This window comes from Aphelocoma coerulescens, chromosome 10, assembly GCF_041296385.1.
Source record: "Aphelocoma coerulescens isolate FSJ_1873_10779 chromosome 10, UR_Acoe_1.0, whole genome shotgun sequence".
Classification (NCBI taxonomy): domain Eukaryota; kingdom Metazoa; phylum Chordata; class Aves; order Passeriformes; family Corvidae; genus Aphelocoma; species Aphelocoma coerulescens.
In genome coordinates, this window is record NC_091024.1 from 13,492,628 (window position 1) to 13,515,801 (window position 23,174).

A 23,174-nucleotide genomic window follows, 5' to 3' on the forward strand; every position below is an offset into this window, starting at 1 on the left:
GATTGGAAGGAGAAATGTAGCAAAATCAAGCTCTGTGGGAGTGAGGGACAAAAATAATGGAGGGATTCAAAGCAGTGGTGGAGGACGAGACTAAAACCAGGCGACAATCACAGAAAAGTGAGTTCAGGAAATGCAGAGGCATGACAGCACCGAAGAGCTATAGAGAGGGTGGCACAGCTGCCGTCATGCCGCAAACAGGAGTTGAATGCACTGAAATGAGGGGACGCTGGCAGGACAACGTGTAGCAAGTCCAGAAGGGCTGTAATAAATATTTATTACACTAACAGTGGTAATGGCCCCTCAGCCCTTTTCACCTGAATCCGTGGCAGCCCAGCACCATGCCGGGTGCCAGCTGGTCCCTACGCACGGTCCTGTCCCCGCGGCTGTCGCTGGGGCCCTGATACGCAGGGAAGGGAGGAGAGAGGGAAAGAAGGAGGGAAGGCGCGGGGGAAGGCGGCCGCCGGTTGCCCGGGAGAAGGCGACGCCATAGCGGCTTCAGCGCGGACAAAATGTCGGCGGTCGGCGCGGCCCGGCGGGGCGGGGACTTCCCCGGGGTAAGGCGGCGGCTCGGGCTGGGCTCGGACTCGGGGCAGCGGGGCCGTGCCCAGCCCGCCCCGCTCACTATCCCATCCCCCCGCAGGTGCGGAGAGCGGCCGGCAGCCCCCCGGCGTTCGCGGGGCCCGGCGCGCTGAGCGGAGCATGGCTGGCCAAGGAGGAGCAGTACAAGTAAGGAGGCCCTGCCCCGCTGGGACCAGCGCACAGTCGGTCCCCTGTACCCGGGTGCCGCGGCTCGGGTCCCGCAGAGGGCGGATGGCACTGCCCGGGGCCGCGGCACAGCGCCCAGCGCCGCTGGACACCGCCGCCTTAGGCAGGCTCTAGGCCCGGCCATGAGGTTCTTCTGCGCTTTGAACACTGACTTGAGTTCTAAATTATGACTATATAAAAGCTTAAGCCTGTTAAAAACAGCTTAAAAGCTGTAAAGGTTTTACATGGAAGCTCTGGCCCTGTTACCTGTTAGTGCTCAGCCCCTGTGAATGGTGAGGGCGTACAGAGAGCTACGTCTCAAACTCTGACAGTCACAGCACCAGGGCTGTGTGTGAACATGCAGGAACACCACACTACTGTAACCTGTACATCCATATAGCAACGCCTCTTTAATTACATGATAAGCAATGTCATACATGAGTCCTTCCCCAACCCCTGCTGCTGGGTATACTGAAGGGAAGGATTGTGTTAAACACAGAAAACCTTTAGGAAATAAAGACATACAATGTGTATTAAGAAATGGCATGTCCAAAACCAAAGACTTCCCTCACCTCTCACAATTATAGTCTAAACCTTGCTGTTTAATGGGTATACGTGTTTTATTACTATTGATTTGGCTGAAACACAGGAAATTGTTGAAGCATAACTTTGCTAATACCCTGAAGTGTATTTCGGCATTCCTTTGTAGGAATCATTAAAATTTCACTTAGTTCAGGCAAAAATACTGTCATGCTCATATTTATTCCTTTTAAATCTTTCAAAAACTTAGTGACAAACATTCTTACTCTTTCAGGCGACTGAATGCAGAATTAGAAGCCAAAACAGAAAAACTGGTGCGTCAGGCTGAAGAACTAATGGTGAGTAGATTATGCAGACTGTTACATAATTTAGTCTGGATTCGCATGCACACAGGGCTGAGCTTCAAAAGAAATTTAGACCATGACTACTAAAAGCATGTTGCTTTCAAATGCAAGGTAAGCTTTACTTTATTTCTTTTCAAAGTTGTAAACTTCTATTGAAAACACATTCAAAAATAGTTTCTATATAATTTCATCAGGTAGGTATTCACACAGCTGCCTATAGCATTTGTGCAGATACATACATAAAACCTCATAAAAAACTTGTTTAGTTGCTTAAGAAAAGTATCTGTAGGTGGTTTTATGCCTTAAATACTAAAAATTAGTATTTGAAAACCAGATACTGTTACAGTAACCTCCTAGTGAAATAGGATCTACATTGTTCAAGCTGAAAGAGATACAAAGAATAAGCAACATAAATAGATAACATGAACTTAGTAAGAAGGAAACTTTCTCAAAACAGAAAAAGTTCCTGCTTATTATCAGTATTATCATTTAACATTGGTGTGGCTGTGTACGAGAGAGAGTCAAGACTTTATATGAAAGTTGGAAAAATGAATAAAAAGGGAATGGGGAAGTTATGGTTTATACCCAAAACAGTTTGGAGAAGGTGTTCTGCATATTAGAAATATTCATTGTAAGTACATTCATTCAAATAAACAAGGCTTAAAAAGCAAATTAGTAAGTATTCTGGAAAGCTGTACTTGTATGTACTTCTCCTACTGTTGAAACTTCAATTTTATGGCCTGTGAAAACATATTCTTCTCTTGAGCAGTGACAAGCTGAGCCTAAATGCTTGGCATTTGTACAGGAGCGGATGAAACAGCCAAAATAGCATCTAGTCTCTTTCCTTTAGAAAACAGCAACAACAAAACCACTGGTTTTTTCTTCTCTAAATATAGCAGAAGATGAAATATTCTTAGGATACTTAATATACCACATGGCACTGCCAGATTGTACAGATATACATTTAACAACAAAATAGCAACGGCATTTTCATTTTTAGACATCTTTTCCTGTGTTTCAAAAGTTCTTTTCCACAGTAGACTATAGCTTCCATTCTTTTCCATAGTAGACTGTAGTTACTGTGATTTGTGATTTACAAATAGGTAATTCATCTTTAATAGATTATATTCCCCCAAAATCAACTAGATTTTTTTCTTTTCTTAATGAAGAAAGGCCAACAGAAGATAGTATCCCAGCCAGTTTCAGTACAGAGTAAGTCACTTGAAGATGACAGACAAAGGTATGTGCTTTACAACTGCTGTGCATAATTGGTGAGGAACCTCACACTGATCCTGCACACCTTAAATTGTGTCCTAATCATGCTCCTATTTTATCTGTCTTTGCTGCATACTGCATTGGTGGAGTCTTAAAGTTTTTCCTATTATTTAAAAAAAAGTGATCCTAAGCAAGTGTTGTTCCTTGTTATTTCAAGGAAGGCTTAATTTTGCTGGAATGTTCTATCTGAGATACTAAGTAGTGCTGACCTTTGTAAAAGAGCAAGGTAAGGTAACAGGTTTCATTGCAGTACCAAACAGTCGGCACTTGGCAGTGGATGGTTTTTAACAATTCAGCTGACAAAGTGAAGGAATAGATACTGGTTCACATTTAACTTAGTGTTCCTGGGACAGGAAATGCCTGATGAATACAAACACAAAACTCTAAGACCCGAAAACATTGAGCTGCCACCCTCTGGAATGTGGATACCATTACAGTGCTGGGGCCCGCATGCCTTTGGCCTGGATGATCACAACCTGAGTGTTCAAACCCCTCAGCTCAGGAGTGGGGACATGGCTGTATTCTCTTAGGCATTCAGGGGCATTATTATTAGTTGTTCAAGGGTTTGTATATTGGTAGTGTGGGAAATGGGTGAATTAAAGATAGATTAATACACAGTTTATCAAGGATCTGATCTGTAGGTTCCTAAATTTATGATGCCACTAATCTGGATAAGAAGGATACAGGAACAGACTACAAAATGCTTCAAATGTTAAGCTGCAGTTGGGAAACTTTTCAAATAGTATATATGAAAGTCTCATAAAGATGATCAAATAGTTACTTTTGTGTAGAATAAAAGCAAAAACATTGAGTTTTTCTGAAAGTAAAAAGGATTTTCCATACACAAAAAGGTGTGACAGCAAGTCAGCTTCTGTGATAGAAGCCTGACTACCAGCAAAAGTTTGTTACTACAATTAAAATTATTCCCGACCTATTTTAAAGCCATAGCCAAGGGAGTGATGGGCAAGAAACTTAATGTGTTATCCATCAGTATAATCATGCTCTTTAAACAAATTCTGGATCTCACTTTATGTTCTGTTAGATAGATTTTGAACATTAGATGGAGAATTTTTAAGAACTTCAAACTGGAGTTGAGTTTTAGGGCTGCTTTATTAAGTAATGTGATTGGAAGATTCAGCCCCACAAAGGGAATTATTAGCTTTGATGGTACACATTAGAAATAAATTAAAGTGTTGGAAGAATTTAAAAAAAGAAACAAGAAGGGCAATTAGCATGTCAGAGTATCAACTGACCTACCAATTACGAACTTAAATTAAAACACCTTAAAACAACCACAGTCTGGTAAACATAGTGTTCTGGTAAACATTTACATGAGAGAAGATTGGAAATCGCATGCTGTTGTGAAAAAAACTGGAAATGTGTGCTAGGAATTAGGCACACTGATTATCCATGAGTGAACACTGAGGCCATTCAATTAGATTAGTTCCAAGTATTTAATATTTAATTAAAAATTCTTTTCTTTCTAAATTGTGCAAGCAGATGGGCCTTAAATCTAAAGGAAGCACTTGAGGTATTTTTGAAATATCTCCTTGAAATTTCTATTGATTCCTTTAAGGAGAATAAACACTAAAGCAACTGGAAAGAAAGGGAGGAACTGAAGCAAAGAAAGAGGTGGTATCAAGGGGAAAAAAATGACAGGTTGAAAGGAAAAAACAAATGAGTAAGCAAAGTAGGAAAAAAAAGACAACAAATACTTCAGTCACTCTCCAAGTCAGCGTATATTTTAAATGAAGTTGTTCTGGAGTTCTTACAGGATATTTTTTGCAGGGAAATTTGATTTACGTAGCAACAAAGCAGCTCCGGTGAGAGCGCACCGCAAAGAGCTTTTGTTTACACTTTCCCTCTCCAGCCATCGCCCGGCTGGCGCTGGGCCGGGCCGCGCATGGGCAGCCCCCGCCCGGGCTGGGGGCTGGGGGCTGGGGCTGGGCCGGGCCGCGCCGGGAGCCGCCGGCAGAAAGGGCTGGAGCGGGCTGGAGCGGGATCAGCAGCGCGTGACCCCTGCTGCCACGGCCTCGGGCTGCTCATCTGTGCGCTTCTGCGGGATTTACACAGCGCGGGCTGCTTGTTTGTGTGCCTATGTGCCATTTACACAGTCATTTCACCGACCGTACAGCCACACAACTGGGAAGCAGGCTTTCAAAATGGGGTGTCAGGGATGGGGAACAGGAAAGAAACCATCAGGGTTAAACAAGCTAGAGAATTTGAGCGATAGAGTGAGGCTGGGTTTTTTGTTTTGCTTTGTTCGTGTTTGGGTTTTTTCGATTTTGTATTTTTTGAGGCGACCCTAAGACAACAGATACAGTATGAAAAAATTAGTCTACCGGGGGAAAGAACATACTTGTTTTCTTGAGTAAAGAGCATGTTGTATTTTCAGGTTTTTTCAGAATAACATATAACTGCTATTTCTGTGGCAGCAAATCCTCACCTTCTGCATGCTCCTAGAGCTAACCAATAGGGAGGAAGCATGAGGAAAATAGGGTAAATAGAGAAAAACTAATCATCCTATTCCTGAAGTCTGTTGCCAGCTACACACAGATGATTTCTCCAGATTTTTTTTTTTTTTTTCGGGGGGGGGGGGGGGGTTGGGGGCGGGGGGGTTGGTTTTGGGGGATTTTTTTTTTTTTTTTTGATTAATAAAATATGGAGCTTTGTGCAGATAATTCTTGTTGATGAATGTCTGTGAAATTTTTAAAGGCAAGATCTAAACATTTGCTCAAATCAGCCTGGCAAAAAAATTTGGTGATTTGATGAGCCAGAAATTAAAATTTTATTCAAAATCTTTTATAAGCCGGCATTTTAATTGAAGTAAAAGATTTATAAAGGGTAGTTAAAAAATAGCCTTTCATTGCAATAATATACATTCACATAACTCATTTTGAAAGCAAAATTTAATGTATTTATCTACATATATATATATATCTGTATCTGACAAGGTATTTGACCTGACTAGTAGACAGCATGCTCAATCTTTCTACTTAATTTCAATAGACTTGAAAACTAATAATTTAACCTGAAATTCAGTTACTAAGAAGCACAGTTTTCAGCCAAATAAGCAGATAAGAAAGCTGCTTTTTTTATTCCTGGTTTTATTCCGTGTCTGTAAAATGCATACCACATTTATAATACTTATTTCAGAGAAAATTCTGTGAGGCTTTATTTATAAGTTGCTCCACCTCATATTCCTTTGACAGTCCCTGTCAATTGACCTGACAATAGTCAGTCTGACCGTGCTAGGACAGGTGGAGCTACCTGCTCACAGGATGTAGAGGATGCTGGTTTATCTTCACTTGGTATGAGTTTAGGGGTTTGTGTGTCAGGTAGGTGTTACTCAGTGAGCTGCTGGCAATTTTTGGTACTGGATAGTCCTGGGGAAGCTGTAACTCTCTGCTTCCTGGCTGAGTACTCCCTGGTACAGGGAATCATTGATCTAACAAGCCAGTAGCCTGAATTCCAAGAGACAAGATCAGGATTCTGGTACATAAGTACTGCTGTATTAGATACCATAGACTCACCAGGTGATTTGGGTCGCAGATGAGGTAGACTGGACAGACAGCGAATGAGACTGAATTTATGCTTGAACTCAGTATGTTCCTACCTTAGCTATATTGTTTATTCTAGACATATAAAATGTTTTTCTCCTGATCCTGAGAGGGGGGTTGTATTTTAACTGCAAAGTGTTTACATTATTACAGATGTTCAGTGAATTAATTTTTTTTTTTTTTTAATGCAGAGATCCACTCTGTACCACAGTTTCATCTCTTACACACTCACTTGCCAAGGTACCAAAACTATCCTGGTTAATTTGTTTTCTAGCATAATTTCAATAATATAATAACTAGTGGCTTTGAGGCTACACTGGGGCTTATGTGGGTGGCAAGACAAAGGGAAGTGATGCAGGGACAGTGTTACCAGGGCTTCTCACTGCCACTGACTTACATCATACTTAATGTTTGTATTTTGTTGTCTCTTCAGCTTAGAGAGAAATACTGTATTTTGAACATCAGATTAAGAATTCCAAGTGCAAAATATTAGAATATAATTAATTTCTTGCTTTCTCCCTTCCTCACTTGTGTACTACTAAAGGCAGTGCTAGTGTCTTCTAGATGTAATAATAAACAGTCAGAGTAACTGAATTTAGAAAATATAATGGAAAAATGAGATTAAGAACAATCTCAATAGTCTCTAACTACAACTATATTAAAGCTTTCATGAGTTGAGCTGAAGCTTCTAAAATACCATCTGCAGTTATTTATCAGAATACAGTAGAAAACCCTTTTATTTCTTAAGAATATTTGGGTGAAAGTAACAGAAATATTGTTAAATCTTCCTTCAATGGAGACATTATAAGATTAAAATAATTCATAAAATACCATATTTTTGAAGGTATAATGACGTCCAATAATTAATACCTTGATAAAAGCTCAGAGCCTTGCTTGTGCATAGATTTATTATGAGTATGTGTGGAAAAACTCTCACAAGCCAATGACTATTGGGTATACTACAATTAGGGCATAAAGACATAGAAGTTGCAAGCCAAAGATGAGTGCAAATAAAACTGAGATGTTGTCATTTTGAAAGTTTGAAAAGCGTACTTGGAAAACTATCCTTGAGTATGGATGTATGAAGAAGAAAAAAAAAGCATGAAAAAAGTATTTCAGTAATAATAATGCCCCACTAATTTCTGAAAAAACTTTTAGGTGGAAAACAAGAAGAAATTTCCTTCTGCGCCCACAGCTCAGAACAGACCATGGTCTGCAAGTAAGGGAAAAAGAGCAACTTCAAGGTATACCAAACATCTCATTTGGTTTGTCATGAAATCCTGTAGTTGCTATTTTTGTCTATCAAGTTATTTTATACATGTATGCTTTTATATTTATACAAATAAATGTATCAAACTTTTGGTCCTCCTCAGTCAGCGCCACCATGTGGCTATCTCTATTTACTTGCACCAAAAATTATCAGTGGACATATGTGATTAATAATACACCAATGAAACTGTTGCTTTCTGCTTTAGCACTTCTCAAGGCTGACGGCTAAATTCTGTAAACTCCTTCAATGAAAGGAAGTCCAACGAGCAAAAATAGAGCACCTGAGGCAACCTGGGAGAGTACACTTGGGTGCTACAGCCTGATTTGTGATCAGACTGGTGCTGGGAAACATGAGGCCTTGAAGGGCCTCCTCTATTGTAGTGAATCTTGGGCTCACAGGACAAGAGGCTCAGTAATACAACATAACTGTCAGGGGCTCCAAGCTGAGAAGCTTCAGTTCTGTAGGTAGCAAATTCAAGGTTGCAAAACCAAAAAATGGAGATCTGGACAAAAAGAGAAGAGTCAAAAAATCCATAAGATCCTGGGAGCAAATTAAAACTCCCATGGGATATGGCATAATACCAAAATAGGATGAAAATTATCTTCAAGGTGGCAGGACATGGAATTGACAGAGGCTGAGACTGTCTTACAGGAGTTGGAAATCCCTGGAGGCCCTTCAGACCTCCTTTGGGCAGTTCAGGGGAGGCTGTCATGCTGGCACCCCCATCATGAGATTCAGAAGTGGAATTGTACAGATGAAGAGCCTGTGGGGCAACCCCAAAGTTGTGGGAGAAAGTTAGGAGCTAGAAGGAGTTTGGAGGCTGCACTGGCATGAGCATATGTTGGAATAAGAAGCTAGGAGCTTCAGATCCTGTGAGAACTAAGCTTACCTTTCTATAGGAGAAAGCAGAGGAGATACCCTGTGTAGGTGATGTGTTACCCTGTGTTCTGGTTTTATGAAAATATTGATATGCAACCTCGAGGATCAGTGAAGTTTCCTAAGCTGGGCATAATGATGCAGAAATTGTGGTAGGGTAGGAGTACATCCAGGGGCAACAGAGTTCTACAAGATTATGTGGTGGGGGGTGGAAAGAGCAGAAATTAAAACAGAGGATAGTAGCCAAAGCCAATAGAACATTCCTCTGTTTCTTTGCTTTACTCTGATTTAGTTACAGATTTGTTGAGACGAGAAGACCATGCCAGAATCTTCTCAGTTAAAAATGGTAGTGGTTTCTCTGTCTTCTACATTACAGTATGTAAGAATCCTATAATTATTCATGTGGAATATGGTAAAGGTATCTTACAGAAAGAAAATGAGAAATTGCCATTGATGCATCTTTCATATGAATGCAGGTAATGAAATTGCACTATGTAAATAACTTTACACTCTTAAAAATAGCAAATACAAAAAAAAAATATATAATGTATTATAAATTTAAAATCTAGATTTTTCATTTTTTAGTTCAAAAATAAGAAACATGGAAGTACAAAGTGCTGATGGTGTTGCAGTACTGGAAGACTGCATAGGTTTTTCTTTAACAAAAACAATAAGCAAAGTTGAAGAAAAACTAAAGAAAGGAGTCTTACCAGACTGTCAAGATGATGATATTATTCCAAGGGTTGGAAATGAAATGGGAACAGGTAAGTTTCCTTCCATGGTTAGTACCTTTATTCTTGCTTCGTGACTGTTAGAAATGGGTTTTCCTGGGGAGAGACAAAAGGAGTTTCTGTAAAAATTACAGAAATTCTAAAGCCCTTAACTTAAAGGGAAAGAAGGTTTTTCCTCTTTACATAGTCCTAGAGGAAGATCAGGTCACATATGAATGATTATGTGGAAAAGTGAATTATTATCTTACTTTTCACCTTTGCAGGGGGGTGTTTGGATGGTTATGTATGTTCAATAAGTGCATAACATTTGATTCATTTCACTGGGGAAACAGAAGTACATGATGCTAAGCTTGTATTTCCAAAAAGGTGAGCTTCAGTCTCTGCACAGACTCTGCCTTTAGAGGCAAAAGCCTAAAGCCTTTCCTCAGACTAGTGCTGTGGATCTTAGCAAGTGGCTGAAACGAGGTAATGTTTCAGGTACAGTGCTTGAATTCAAATCCTCCAGGTATTTTCCCACTCCCAATGGTGTGTTAATGTCTGTCCTAGAAACAGAGCAGGGAAGGGATTGCAGCATTTGCCAGCAAGGCTAAAAGCATGACTCACATCTGTCTTTTTGGCTCCGGTGTGATAAAAGTGAGTTTGTGTAGTTCCTTACAATGCTAAAGTGAGCATGAAGTCAGAGACTCACTGCAGTAGCACGAAGTGCCCGAGCCCTCTCCTTTTAATCTAACAGCTTGATGTCAACAAGCATGCCAACACAGAGGTAGCTTGGTTTCTAACCTCATATAATTCTGTGCATATCTTCTGTTACCAAGTCTCCCTAACCATACCCTCAGATAACTTTTTTATAGTTCTCTTCCTGAACCAAAAAAAAAATTGTTTTGCCTTGCATTGGAAACTTACACCAAATTAATTCAAGGCAACTCAAGAAGAGTTATTGCTGGTGCCTTGTAATCAGGGACCAAGGGTATGTATTGGAGTATTGAGGATTGTTTTTGTAACTTTAATGATTAAATAAAAATCCTCTGGATTAATTTTTGCATTTTGAATTTGATATTGACTGTTTAGAACACTCTGAATGCCTCCTTAATGTGGTGAATAAGCTTTTACAGAGCATTCCAGCAGTGCCAGACTCCTAGAACAGTTAAGAGTGTTCACAAGGAAGCAGACACAGGTATTAACCAGGCCTGTTACAGAGAGGAATAATCCATAATGGATTCCTTAGGCCTGTGTGCCTGTGCCCAGCTATTTAGGCCAACGTGCTGATAAGATTTCATAGCACTGTCCTTTCCCTGAGTTTCTTGCAGCACTCCTCCTGGAATTGTGTTCCCTGTATTTCATGATCACAGGTTAGCACAGTGCAGCCATTTTTCTGCCAACACAGTAGCTCAGACATCATTTTAGTCTGGGACTGGTTTTGTGGGTTATAATTCAAGTCTGCAGTAACCAGCAATGATAGAAGCACACAGACATAAAGAAGGCTGAACATGAAAGTCTGGTTTTATCTAATGATAAAACACATATGAATAAACTACCTGAATTGTTGCACTTCATGTTAATCTTCAGCTTATCTCAAGAATTCAAGACAGCAGTTCTTTTTTGTAAGGTATCAGAGTCTCTCAGATGTCCTTTTCTTCTTTACCAATCCCTAAACCATTGGTTACTGTATAACCTAAGACCATCCTATGAAGTGATACTCCCCCTTATCAGCCTCATCAGGTGATTAAAATTGACCAGTTAGGAAGCTAATTGTTTAATTATCTTTACCCCTTGTCAGAATTCAAATTATCTGGATTATAGGCACCTCCCAAGAGTGATCTGGTTCTACTTGTGCCCTTGAATTTCCACAAGTTTTACTACTAAGTGCTCTTAATGACACACAGCTGGATAAGACAGAAGTTTTCTGTGGACTAATAGCTGAGTAAAAGAGGAAACAAAATGGTGAAAAACAACCAGTTTTTACAGGTAGTAGTATAGCCCTAGAGGAATCTGTCATGGAGCTTACATTGAGAGCTGGTAAAGAAATTTGTCTGTGAAACAATGATTTTAGGGTAGTTAAAACTGATGCTGAAGTATTGCAAAAGAATCTCATGGTACTGAGTGAGGTGATGGAGTACAAGTCTGTATTCTGTATTAAAGAGTGGTGAGTAACACTGACAGAAAACACAGCTATCCCATCCCACCTACTACACAGCTCCAGTTACACCTACTACTGAGTGGATTTACCTTAATTAGTGATAACTAAACAATCTCCAAAAGCATAAACTTATTGCCTGTCCACAGTGGAAAAGGCAAATTAAGTTTTAGAAGTCCTTCAGAAGATAACAGAAAACAATATTGTACTGTTACCATTATGCTATTATATAATTGATGCTACCCCATCTTGAGAATGGCACAGAGTTCTGCACACCCCATCTCAAATCCAGGATGTAGAACTAGCAAAAATACAGTTCAGAGTGTACAGTGCAATTAGAAGTGTAGAACAGCTTGAATTTGAATCTTCAGTTTGAAAACAAAACAATTAAAGGCAATATGAAAGATCTGCAATGAAAACAGTAATGGTAAAGGGAAAGCTGTCTTTCTCTAGTGCAAACACTAGTAAATGCCACATTAAATTGGATTTAAAGGGAGCTATACTAAGTGTTTCACATAATGCATAATTAAATTAGCCAGCTCATTGCCAAAGGATATGGTAAATGCCAAACTACAGTACGTTTTATGAAGTAAATCAAACAATCATATAGAAGTATGTGAAAGGAGATTGTGGGAACATGAAGGCTTCGTTATAGTCTCCATCTTGATAGCCACTAGTTACCAGAAGCTAGCAAGGATATAACGGGAGGAATACAAGTCAGTCTGTATCGTATTTTTTCATGGTGTTTTCCTAAATTGTACTTACTACTGGCCTCTGCAGAGTTAGAGCTTAAGCTGCAATTGATGAGGGAAGGTGAGGGAAAGTAAATGAATTCCTGTTACAGCAAGTGAACACATGTACCCATCCATTTCTCCACTCTTAGATCCAGATATTCCTCCTCCACTTTATTCTTTTCCCCTTGTAGCTACTGTGAATAATGGTTATTCCTGTGTTAGTCAGCTTGATCCTCAGACTGTTTCCATGCTTTATGCCTGTGGAAGTTCCTTGTGAATGATCCGGGGAACAGGAAGTATGAGAACAGACTGTTCACATACAGCTTGTTTCATCATGCCAGTCCATTTCTTAGCTGTCCAGGACCAAGAAAGTATTTCATTTGAAAAAACCATCTGATTAAATGGATTTAATATTAAACTATTAGTTGAAGAATGTTAGCAGTGTACTTTAAAAAAGCATAGACTACTGTGTGGGAGGGATATTTACCTGTTAAGAGGGGTTTGCAGTCTACATAGAATTCCTTGTTGTGCACAGTTTAAAATTACTTTGGTTGTAACTACAGAAGCTGCAGCTCCAGCTGGATTGCAAGGTAGGCATGCCCTACAATATAGTTTTGTTGACATCAAACTCAGTAAGTGCTGTCATGTACAGCATGGTACGATGCAAGTTTCAATTTTGAGAATTATGAGTCTTTTAAAGATGTCAAGTTCAGTCATTAAAAGAAAAAAATCTGTACAAAGCTCTGCCTAAGAGTGAGAAACCCGCAACACCTTTTTAGAAATCTGAGTTTTTATTTGTCTATTTCTCTTCAATAATTATAAACAATGTATTGTGTTTTTAAATACAAGAAGATGAAAGTGAGTTCTTGCATCAGTTTTGGTTCTTTCCTGCATTGAATAATGAGTACTTGTATAAATATACTAAATGTAACTTTTTATGTTCACAGAAGCCCAAATCAGATTTCTTAAGGCAAAGTTACGTGTGACACAGGAAGACCTGGCAAGTGTAGTGTTTGAATGCAGGAAAAAGGTAAGAGATGAATTTTTTAATGTAGAAATGGAATAGGTTCCTCTTTAACAAATAAACACAAAACAGAATTCTCTCAACCTTTCCTTTTCAAGGATTAAAGAGTTAAGAGTTCTGTTTTTTTTTTTAAATACCCTATGAATTTAGGGTCAGGGGTGGTAATTTCTGTATGTGATCTTGGGCTAAAAGCTTGCAAAAGGCACTTAATGGAAAATAATTTGGGGCCAGAAAGAACCACTGGGAATGAAGATATGCCCCAGCTGTAGGGCCACTATGGTGCTGCGAAGTCCTAAACCATCACTGCTGGGAAGGAGAGCAGAGCCTGAGAAAAAGAAGGAAGAAACAGTAGCAGTGAAATGCAGAGTGTGGTATGCAGAGAGAAAGAGAGTGGTGCCCAGAGCCAGCTGCTGGGATGAGATGGATGTTTAGGGCAGAATGAGAAATAGAACAGCTTGAGAAATACAAAAGCTTGAAAAATACAGTTGGGTGCTTTCGGTGTATTCAGTGGATCAAGTGTGGAAAGAGCTTCCATTTTAAGTGGAGTATTGTAATCAAAACAGAGATGAGTCTCTGTTCTCAAGAGTACAGTTGATGCAGAGGACAATATTTGGAATTACATATTTGGGCAGATTAGACTGAACTTAAGGCATTGTGAAGCTACACTGATATTTCACAGTTAGAATGTACAAGTGAGTTTTATGATCTGCACTGTCTGGCAATATATTTTAAAGTGATGCTCAAACAGCTCTTGAGCTGTAAAACCTTAAGTAGTTCATATCTGTCTGCCAGAGAGATCACTTCTTATTCATGTATTTGTAATCAAGCAAGGTTTTTGAACTAACTTTCCATTTTACATAACTGGATTATTTTTAGTTGTGGTCTCTTAACTTCAGAATGTTTTTTTCCACCTATTCCCCAGGCCCAAATGTGATTATGACATTAAGAACATATGGCAAAACACCTATATGTTTTCTTACAAGCTTTTAATGTAGCGTTAAGGAGCAGGATGATATTAAATGAGTTTTTTGAGATAAGTACATGAAGAAAATCTTCAGAAGTAATTAGATTTTGATATTTTATATCTGTACTTTATTTTTATCAACACAGGTGCTTCTGCATTTCAATACTTCTATGCTGTGATCAGAAGAAAGTTGTTACATTAGATTTTAAAGACATCTTCATTTTCAAATCAAATATAATTTTGTCAGTAGCTATTGAACTTCATCATTCCATGCCAAAACCACTACAGAATTCAGTTACTGTAGCAGATGACAGACAACCTTGTACTTATTCTTGTCCTGCTCCCTTAGCACTGTGTATGTAAATGTATCATTTTGGGTTCTAGTTTCTCTGGTGTGAAAATAACTTTATTACATAGAAGGTCCCAAAAATTTCATTTTGACAAAGCCTTGAGATAGATTCTGAGTTTGGTTCCAATTCACAGTCCAGTTGTTATAAGGAAGCAGTAAATCTGTTTAAATATGAAGAGGTGGGAGTTTCTGAGGTGCGTGAAGTCATGAGAAGCTTAGGATAAAGCACAGATTTCCCAGGTGGGAAGCTTGTATTCCAAGGGGCTGAGAGAACAGCAGAGAGAGACTTTTTTCATGTAAGTTCCATTTCTGTATGTGCCTGGTTTCTTTTTCTTAAAGAAAAGCAGGGCATAATGTGTCTCTGAAATAATCTAAATTAGTATTCACTTATAAAGTTTGAAAGGTTATAAAAGAAAAATGCCTTGAATTATAATGCTTAATGTGGGATGTAATTGCCAGTAGGTCATGAATCTAATACGGGATTCACTTCATGTTAAGAGAATCTTAAATTTGAATACTTGATGTATCCTGGATCATTAGCTTGCTTTTAAGTCAAAACCAGATAATATCCTAAAACATAATGGATTGGTTTATCAGTAATTACATTCTCTTCCTTTTCCCATAATTTTTCCTAATGTGTGCATTTAGCTATTCTCATGAAATTGTTACAAAATACCTATGTGCCACTGTTATTCATATTATTCTATAACATTTTGATTATTTGCAAAACCTTTGGGCCTATGAGAAATGTTTTACATACTGCTACAAGACACTTTCAAGTAAAAGACTGCAGAAAATTAAATGAGGCAAGTGTTACTGGTTTTTAAAGTATTAGCTTGGTACAACAGTGTTTTGTTTCCTTAGTCTTACTTGTTGCTATTTCTAGATCTACAGCACATATATTCTTACTACCTTTTATTTACAAGACATTATTACTGCATTACCCTTCTGCTTCCTTGCAATAATTTAGCTGGGTTTTTTTGCTAATTACTGCCATACAGGATGATGAAAATCAGAATTTAGAAACTCGGCTTAAAGATACTGAAGAAGAAAACACAAGACTGCAACGAACAATCAGCCTGCAGCAGTCTCAGACTGAGAAGTACAAAATGTTGTCACAAGAAGCAAACAAAAAAAATGAAGGGTTACAACAAGAGGTCACTGCACTAGAAAAGGTATTGCAGATATTAGTCTCATTTATCTCAAATAAGGGAAAAACCCACATCAAATTACCCTCTGTTCCCTGATGGATTGGTAAGAGCTGTATCCAATGACCTGATTAGCATTTCAATGTCTGTTAATAGCTTTATAAATTGTATTTTTAAATGGCCTAATAATTTTTTTTAAAAGGAAGAAATAATATATTTTGCTAACTGCTCTTCTGCTTCTACCATCATATATTTCTTTGTTTTAAAATTAAATTCCTGTGTAAAAGACCCACAAGAGACAAAACTACCTTTTCAGAAACTGCTGTCAAATATAAAAAGGAATCCTGAAAAGTACAAGGAAATTCCATTTCTCAGGTTTTAATTATAATTTTTTAAAAATTGCTTCTGTAAGTTCTATTGTAAGCTGTAGAGCCTAATGAACATTTTCTTAAAAAGCACCTGCAGCTTATAATAGTATCTTCTGCAGGTAAAGGAAGGGAGGTCTTTGTTGTTGCAAATGGACTGTTGGAAAAGCAGGCACTCCAGAGTGGCTGAGTCCAAGTGAGCGTGGCTGCTGCTGTCCCACACACGCACAGTGGTGCCCGTGCCTGGCATACACAGCTTTGTTTGTTTGGAACTTAATCTTAAGGGCAGCACATATTTTTCTTTAATTCCTCAGAGCTAGAGGGGTTGACTTCAAAACAAAATAATACACATAATGTTGTGTAGTACATGTAATAGAACCAGGAGAATGTTTCAGTTAAAAATTTGGGGGAAATAGAACACAACTCAGCCCATCAAAGTCTCATACTTCCATTAAATCATATTATGGATTTGTGTGGGCATGCTTGTATCTTAATGTTTCTTAGTTCTGGCATTTTAACACTAACATGATCTTTGTGTTCTTTTTGTGCAGATACTTGGAGGTTTTAAGTTCCCTTACACTGATTGTGATTCTGTCAGAAAAAATATTCAGTACCAGTATTTATCCTACTCATCAGCTCACAGCAAATAGGGCCTAGAGATTTACAGTCATTTAGTCCCTTATCTTAAAGCAAGACAGAACAAATTATATTCCAACCATCCTGTACATAAGATTGTTTAACCTGTACTTAAAGCCATCTGGAATGGCAATTTCAACCATTTCCTTGCACACAGTCACAAAGTATTTAGGAAATGGGATGAAAAGTTTATTCACTTCCAGTGTACTGGTACCATATCCAGAATATGGTCACTTCCCTCACTGGTCTTTGCTTTGGATTTACCATCCTCAGTTGCTTCAATTACTCCTCCTAGGTTGTGTTTTCTAGAATTCACCAAAGTTACCCATCAGTCATGATCATGAAAAATAGTGGTAATTCTTTAAAATACTAAGACAGCAAAAAAAGCAAATGTATGTAATGAAAGGTTCTCTAATTCAGAAGTTATTTTACATATTTTTTCTGCTATAATAAATTATCTAACTGCAAAAACCATGCATGTAAAAATAATTTTGCAGTAACTGCTTTTATCTCCTGTGGATTTAGGAGTCTGAAAACTGCTCTATTTTTTAGATATGAAGTATTATTCAACCCTACTTAATTAATGTAGTGTAGTTCAATTCTAGACATTTAAAAGCCATTTCCTATGAACACAGGCTTGAAATGGTGCTACTGTGCTGCTAAACTCTCACAACTCTTACTTGCAGTCTAAAGAAAGTTTTCTGTATAGCTGAGAGAGCACAAATGTAACCTCTGATTTTGGAGCTTTTACTGCTTTTTCTGTTGTTGCAATGTAGATAATAGACCTACATTGTGATACGTACGTCCCCATACTCCTTAGATTATCAAGTTTTTGTAACTTCATTAATGCCCCAGGTACTTTTTGTATGTGTCTAGGCAAAGATTCTCCCGTGCTTTTCACAATTTACCTGAAACATGGTAACTACTTTGTTATTTTTACATCTCATTCTTTTGGTGTTTGGTCTCTGTAAACATTTCTGCTGCAGCACTCACCTAAGGCAGCAGCTGAATTCTGATGCTCCCAGAAATTTCCATCCATTTCTTTCCAGCATTCAAATTTTTTTCTATCTAGTTGATCTAATAAATGCTATCACCTCTCCCATCTCTTTTTCACCACTGGTCTACAAGAACATTCCTTCCTTTGTGTGTTCAGCTCAGCTCTAACATTAGATAGCAGTCGGGGGAACACCAAAGTTGTTATCTTACTCTTTTTAGGCCTTTTTGCAGGGGTTTATCACTTGCCTTGAAGAAAGGCTTGATGTTAAGTAAAAGTTCTCTCTCAACTGTTTTATGGGGAGGTGTTGCAGAGCTTCCTAAAGATAGCAGTGCTGCCTGCACTGCTGCTGGGAGGACGGGTGGCCTGGTGAGGGTTCCTCATGGGCCATCACAGCCCCTGCTGATGTCCCATGATGTGCCTCAGCCATGTCAGAACAGTGGGGAAAATCCAGCAACTGAAATGGGATACAAATTTAAAACAAAGTAGTTTATTCTCTCCCCTCTTAGAGAAACATTATGTGAGAAAACTAATCCAGCTTTGACTTAGGCAGAAACCTTGCCTAGTTACACAATAAGACACTTATTTCAGGCATTTTTGAGATTAAAAACTTGGAGTTGACTATATTTAACAAGATACCTTCACTGGATGACTTGCAGAAAAGTCCTTGATAAGGTGTTACATGTGACAGTAAATGACAAAAATCCCTAAAAGAATTCTTAGAATTCTTTCATTAAATGATCTGATTAGCGGATAAGTAATTTGCATTGCATATAGACTATTTTTTTTGGTCATTTAATGCTTGAAAGACTATATTCCAAAGCTTTTCATATTAATGCAGAATAAAATACATAGCACAAAAGATTCAGTTGACTTTATTCACAGCTCCATCATCTTGATATGAGACAAAGAGGTCAATTAGTATGTATTTCTTGGATAAATGATGTGGAAGTCTTAAGTAACCACCACAGAGCAGCTGTAGAATTGAGAAAATAGAATAATTACTCAGAAATGAGGCAGTCTGAGGGCTGCCTCATTATAAGGAAGCCCCCTCTCTACCTTGAGTTGGTTAAAAGAATCTTTCTGTTCCCATTACTATAAGTTTGATAAAGAAAATGTCTTATTTCTTTTTTGTAAAACAAGATGTGCTCTTTCTGCCAGAATTGTTTATTTCTTTTACTTTGTCTGTTATCTATATTCCCTGATCTTTAGTCTCATTATTCTGTTCCTCACCTTGGTCTCTTTCTCTCATTTCCCCACTTACAGCACTATGAAATACTGTCAGCAGAGTCAAGAGACAACTGTTTTGATTGGTGCCATAACACTTGATGAACTATTTTCTGCCAGATGAAATAGTTACTAACCTCAGCCATCTTCAGTAGGCTGCTTTAACTTCTTGGTGGTAAATGCATGTAGTAAGCTCTGGGGCAAAGAGGTGAAAGGAACAGGTGGGAAGAAGCAGCTGGGAACATGAGCCACCATTCCAAAATCTGCCCCAGAGTGCACACAGTGATTTTTTTTCTCTTTTTCTGACTGATCATACAAGGTTTTTCAGTCAGTCCTGGGGTCTTACATGATCAGCTTCACAATTATTCCAAGAGAAGCTTAAAAAAAATAAAGATGAGAAAGATCCTTTTTCAAGATTTCAAAGGAGAAGGGGATGTTTTAACAGTAGAATTGTCTTTGAGACACATTTTATCTGCAGGCCAAAGAAGTTCACAGACTTCAGCTTTCAAGGGTGAGCCTTTTGTAAGTGTGTTGTTGATACAGGATTCATTACAACACCATTAACATCATGATGTTTTTATTGGGTTTGTCCTTTCTTAAATAGGAATTGGAGAATCTAAAGCGTGCCCAAAAGCAGGCTGCAGCCACTCAGAGTGCAACAGAGGTTCGTTTAAACAGGGCCTTGGAAGAAGTGGAGAAGTATAAAGTGGAGCTTAATAAACTGAAGCAAAGCAACAAGGTACTGTGGCTTACGAAAAGAAATTCCAGTCTGTAATCACTCAGTAATGCTAGAATGAGACAAAAAGCTTGATGGGCTTTGGAAGCATCGTATCTCTTACAGGCAGCCCCAAAATTGGAACAAATCACAAAAGGCCTCAGTAAATTATCTTAGCTGACACTACTGCAACCTCTGCAGGAGGAGGAAATGTACAGAATAAAGTTAAAGCCTTTCTGATTTTCCTCATTTGTGTGAAAATGAGACATGTTTAGAGAAAGAGAGAAGTACACATACACACCTAATACATACAAAGACAAACCACAGCTCTTCCTGCCAAGATTTTCTTTTCTTTTTTAAGCTTTGATGTGGGAGTATTTTGATTAATCCCATTTCTTTTCAGAAGTGTCATGTGTGGCTACTGTTTGTCATTTTCTTATGTAATGCCAGGTTTCATTGATTAAAGCACCACTTTTATAATTAATACATTTCTCCTTTTCTTCCCTTGGTAGGATGTAGTTAACCAAGAACTCAAAATGATCGAAGACTTAAAATCAGAAAACAAGAAACTGCAGAAACAAAAAGGAGAGCTAATTACAGGTTTTAAAAAGCAGTTAAAGTTAATTGATATTTTGAAGAGACAAAAGGTAAGGAGCAGAGTATGGGTGTATTTCAGTTAACAACCTCTAGCTAAATGTGTCTGTTGTCCAATAAAGTAATATTGAAAACTCTGAGTTTACATGGAAGGAAATTAAAATGAGAGGAAAGTATACTAAGAGATATTGCCCAAATGGAACAATTTTCCACTTACTAGTTCCATCACACCTTTCACTTAAAAACTTGGGATGTGTGCAGCCATTTCTATCAGTTTTCCTTCTGAGGCTGCATGAGACATGGAGAGCTATGGGCTGCATAGCTGTCTGGACAGACTGGGTCACCTCCAATTGCTTACTCTGCTGAATCTCATGGGATTCATTTTGTGATGGAGTCAGTGCACTTCTTACACTCTCAAACCAAATCTGTAAGACAGCTAAAGCAAGCAATGTATGGTGGCTTGTTAAACAGAACCCCCTTTAAGAAGGGCCAGCCTTAGAGATAAAGTAGAACATTTTATTTACCCTTTGAGTACTCAGTGATCACCAGACATTTAGTAAACACTTTCGAAGCTGTTGAGCCCCTAGAGGAAGAATAGTTCTGTATGAAGTGGCAACTTCGAGGAGCAAAATACACACATTTATCCTAAGAACTGGGAATTGCAATGTGAAACTACACCCTTGAATCTGGAATACTTCCCCAACACAGGGCAAAGGAGGACAGGTACATGGAATAAAAGGAACCAGGGCTGCTTGTGCATTTCCAGTGCAAGAGAATTTTTCCGGCAGTAACAGGATGCAGAGGAGATCCTGGGGATTCATCTAACAGCAGCAGTACTAGCTCAGCCTTTGGCTGGCCTTTCTAGCTCTGCAAGTTTATTTTGAGAATTAAAGCTACACAGCATTCACTCAAAATATGTTGTTATAGATGAGGTAGCTCATTGTCCTCTGGAACGTGAATTCACTGAAATGGGTGTCACAGAGCAGCATTTCTGTTCTTTTCTGACTGGGAACCAAACCCATGGTCTCAGACAAGTGTCACAAACTGCATTAAATACATTTTTAAACAATTACAAATGCTGTATCAGAACTGCAGATAGGAAAGAAAGCCACTTAACTTTTCTTACAAAAAGTGTTACTGACAGATGAAGGATGCTGTGAATTGTCCTTTCTGAAGAGACTGTGACTGGAGGAACGTAGATGAGACTGGGGCTAACCCTGTGCCTTGCAGCTTCTGGCCAAAGGCACTGGGGAGGGGCAGCTCAAGCTCACATGTGCTCGATATTCACAATCAGTGGAAGGACTTCAAGTCTGCTTCAAACAGGCCTTTTGTTGAATTAATTAGAAAAACCTTATTTAGGCTATTTGTGTAGTATTTGCGTGGCAGGTTCAGATGCACAGAGCAGACAGCGCCTGAAGAATGATAGAGGGAAAAAATTCCCTAAAGACATTAAATATCAGGAGTAGGATGATTTGCTTTGTAATAGTTTTAATGTTAAATTTTATATTGATCAGTTTGAAAGAACGTGGACCAGTTTTCTTACATGTATTCTTTAGAAGTGACAAGAGTTGTCAGATTTTCAGGAATTTCTGTGCTTCATTAAAACCCATAAAATATCCCAGTTATCCAGGATTTTGTATTGGTCATTCACACTATTTTACCTTCTGCTCTTTTTTTTTTCAGATGCACATTGAAGCTGCCAAGATGCTTTCTTTTACCGAAGAGGAATTCATGAAAGCTCTTGAATGGGGAAATTATTGATCCCCTTAAATAACAACTCCTGTTCGAAAGAGGAGTCAGACGGTACATTGAGACTGTGTATGAGTCCTTGTTAATAGTTAATAACTGTATATCCCACTGAATTGATTTTGTTGACTTTACTTATGTTTAAATTGTTTAACTTTTGTAAGCCTGATAGCTTGTGTTGTAATGTCATATGAAATACAAATTTCTACTTCATTGCCAGGCCAAACTGCCCATTCTGTAAGGAGCAGAAAAGCTCAGACCGTGCAAGGAATATTCCAACAAGTGAACTTGGTTATCAGTTTGCTCTGTTTTAGCATTTAAAACTGTACCTTACCTATGGTAATATTCAGTCCAAGGAAGTCAGGATTTAGTCTCAGAAAATTCCTTGTTGCAACAGAAATAAATTAACCAGTGATCCAGTTGAGAAGAAAATGTCATGTCCTTTTTAAAACACATGGTTGGAAAATTGGCCTGGTCTGTTCTCTGTAATAGATCTCCCCTCAAAGCTAGCTGGTCTGGCATCTAATTTAAGCACCAACAGCTCTTTTATAGAAATGACCATAACTTGTTTTAGCCATTACATCTTAGCCCCTGGCTGGCATAACTATACATGAGACTTGCCTCTCATTGCCCAGACTGACTCCATAGTCCCATATAGCTGTATTGTGTAAAAGTGTTCCTTCAGTCAAGGTGAAAATATTAAACCTTTCCCTGGCCATCAGCTGCTGCTTTGGCAGGAGCGATGATTCCACATTCACAGGTGCTCTACAAGCATTACATCCTTAACAATTTCATTAGTCATCATTGTAATCAATAACTAGAAAACAGATTCAAGGTAGATGAGCTGAGCCTGTTGTGCATACATTAATGAACAGGAGCAATACAAGCCTGTGCTGCTTGCAGGAACTTCTGCCAGACCTCAGCTATTGCAATGGATTCCTGCCTCAGAGTAAGTGAAAAAGAACATGGGATAAAAATTAGTCAGTTTATGCACTGAAAGAAAGGTATAAACAGTGGTTCTGACCTCAGAATGGAACAACATCTCTGCTTAGAACCTGCCAGTGAAGTACCTCAGACCTACCTCGTGGAGATAAGACACTACATTTGGATGAGGACTGTAGTAGTGTAATGTCAGGACAGCCACATCTTCCCAGAAGTAGTGCATTAGGAGAATCCTTTAGTCCAGACTGGAATACACATGCAA

At 38.6% G+C, this 23,174-nt stretch overlaps 1 protein-coding gene across 1 annotated transcript; it reads left to right on the forward strand.

Annotated features, from left to right (window-relative positions):
- The first annotated feature begins 481 nt into the window (after nt 1–481).
- Nucleotides 482–23,129, forward strand: TEX9 (testis expressed 9). The gene is made up of 12 exons (XM_069025320.1): nt 482–554; nt 641–726; nt 1,559–1,622; nt 2,798–2,868; nt 6,655–6,703; nt 7,622–7,707; nt 9,195–9,373; nt 13,156–13,238; nt 15,547–15,720; nt 19,520–19,654; nt 20,143–20,277; nt 21,908–23,129. Exons 1-12 carry the CDS (start codon nt 510–512, stop codon nt 21,983–21,985), a joined length of 1,185 nt encoding a protein of 394 aa, XP_068881421.1. The 5' UTR covers nt 482–509; the 3' UTR covers nt 21,986–23,129.
- The last annotated feature ends 45 nt before the right edge of the window (nt 23,130–23,174 follow it).

Coding starts and splice junctions, on each gene's coding strand:
- TEX9 (XM_069025320.1), top strand. CDS start 510: ATGTCGGCGGTCGGCGCGGCCCGGCGGGGCGGGGACTTCCCCGGG. Junction 555..640: donor GGGGCGGGGACTTCCCCGGG/GTAAGGCGGCGG, acceptor ATCCCCCCGCAG/GTGCGGAGAGCGGCCGGCAG. Junction 1,623..2,797: donor GTCAGGCTGAAGAACTAATG/GTGAGTAGATTA, acceptor TTCTTAATGAAG/AAAGGCCAACAGAAGATAGT.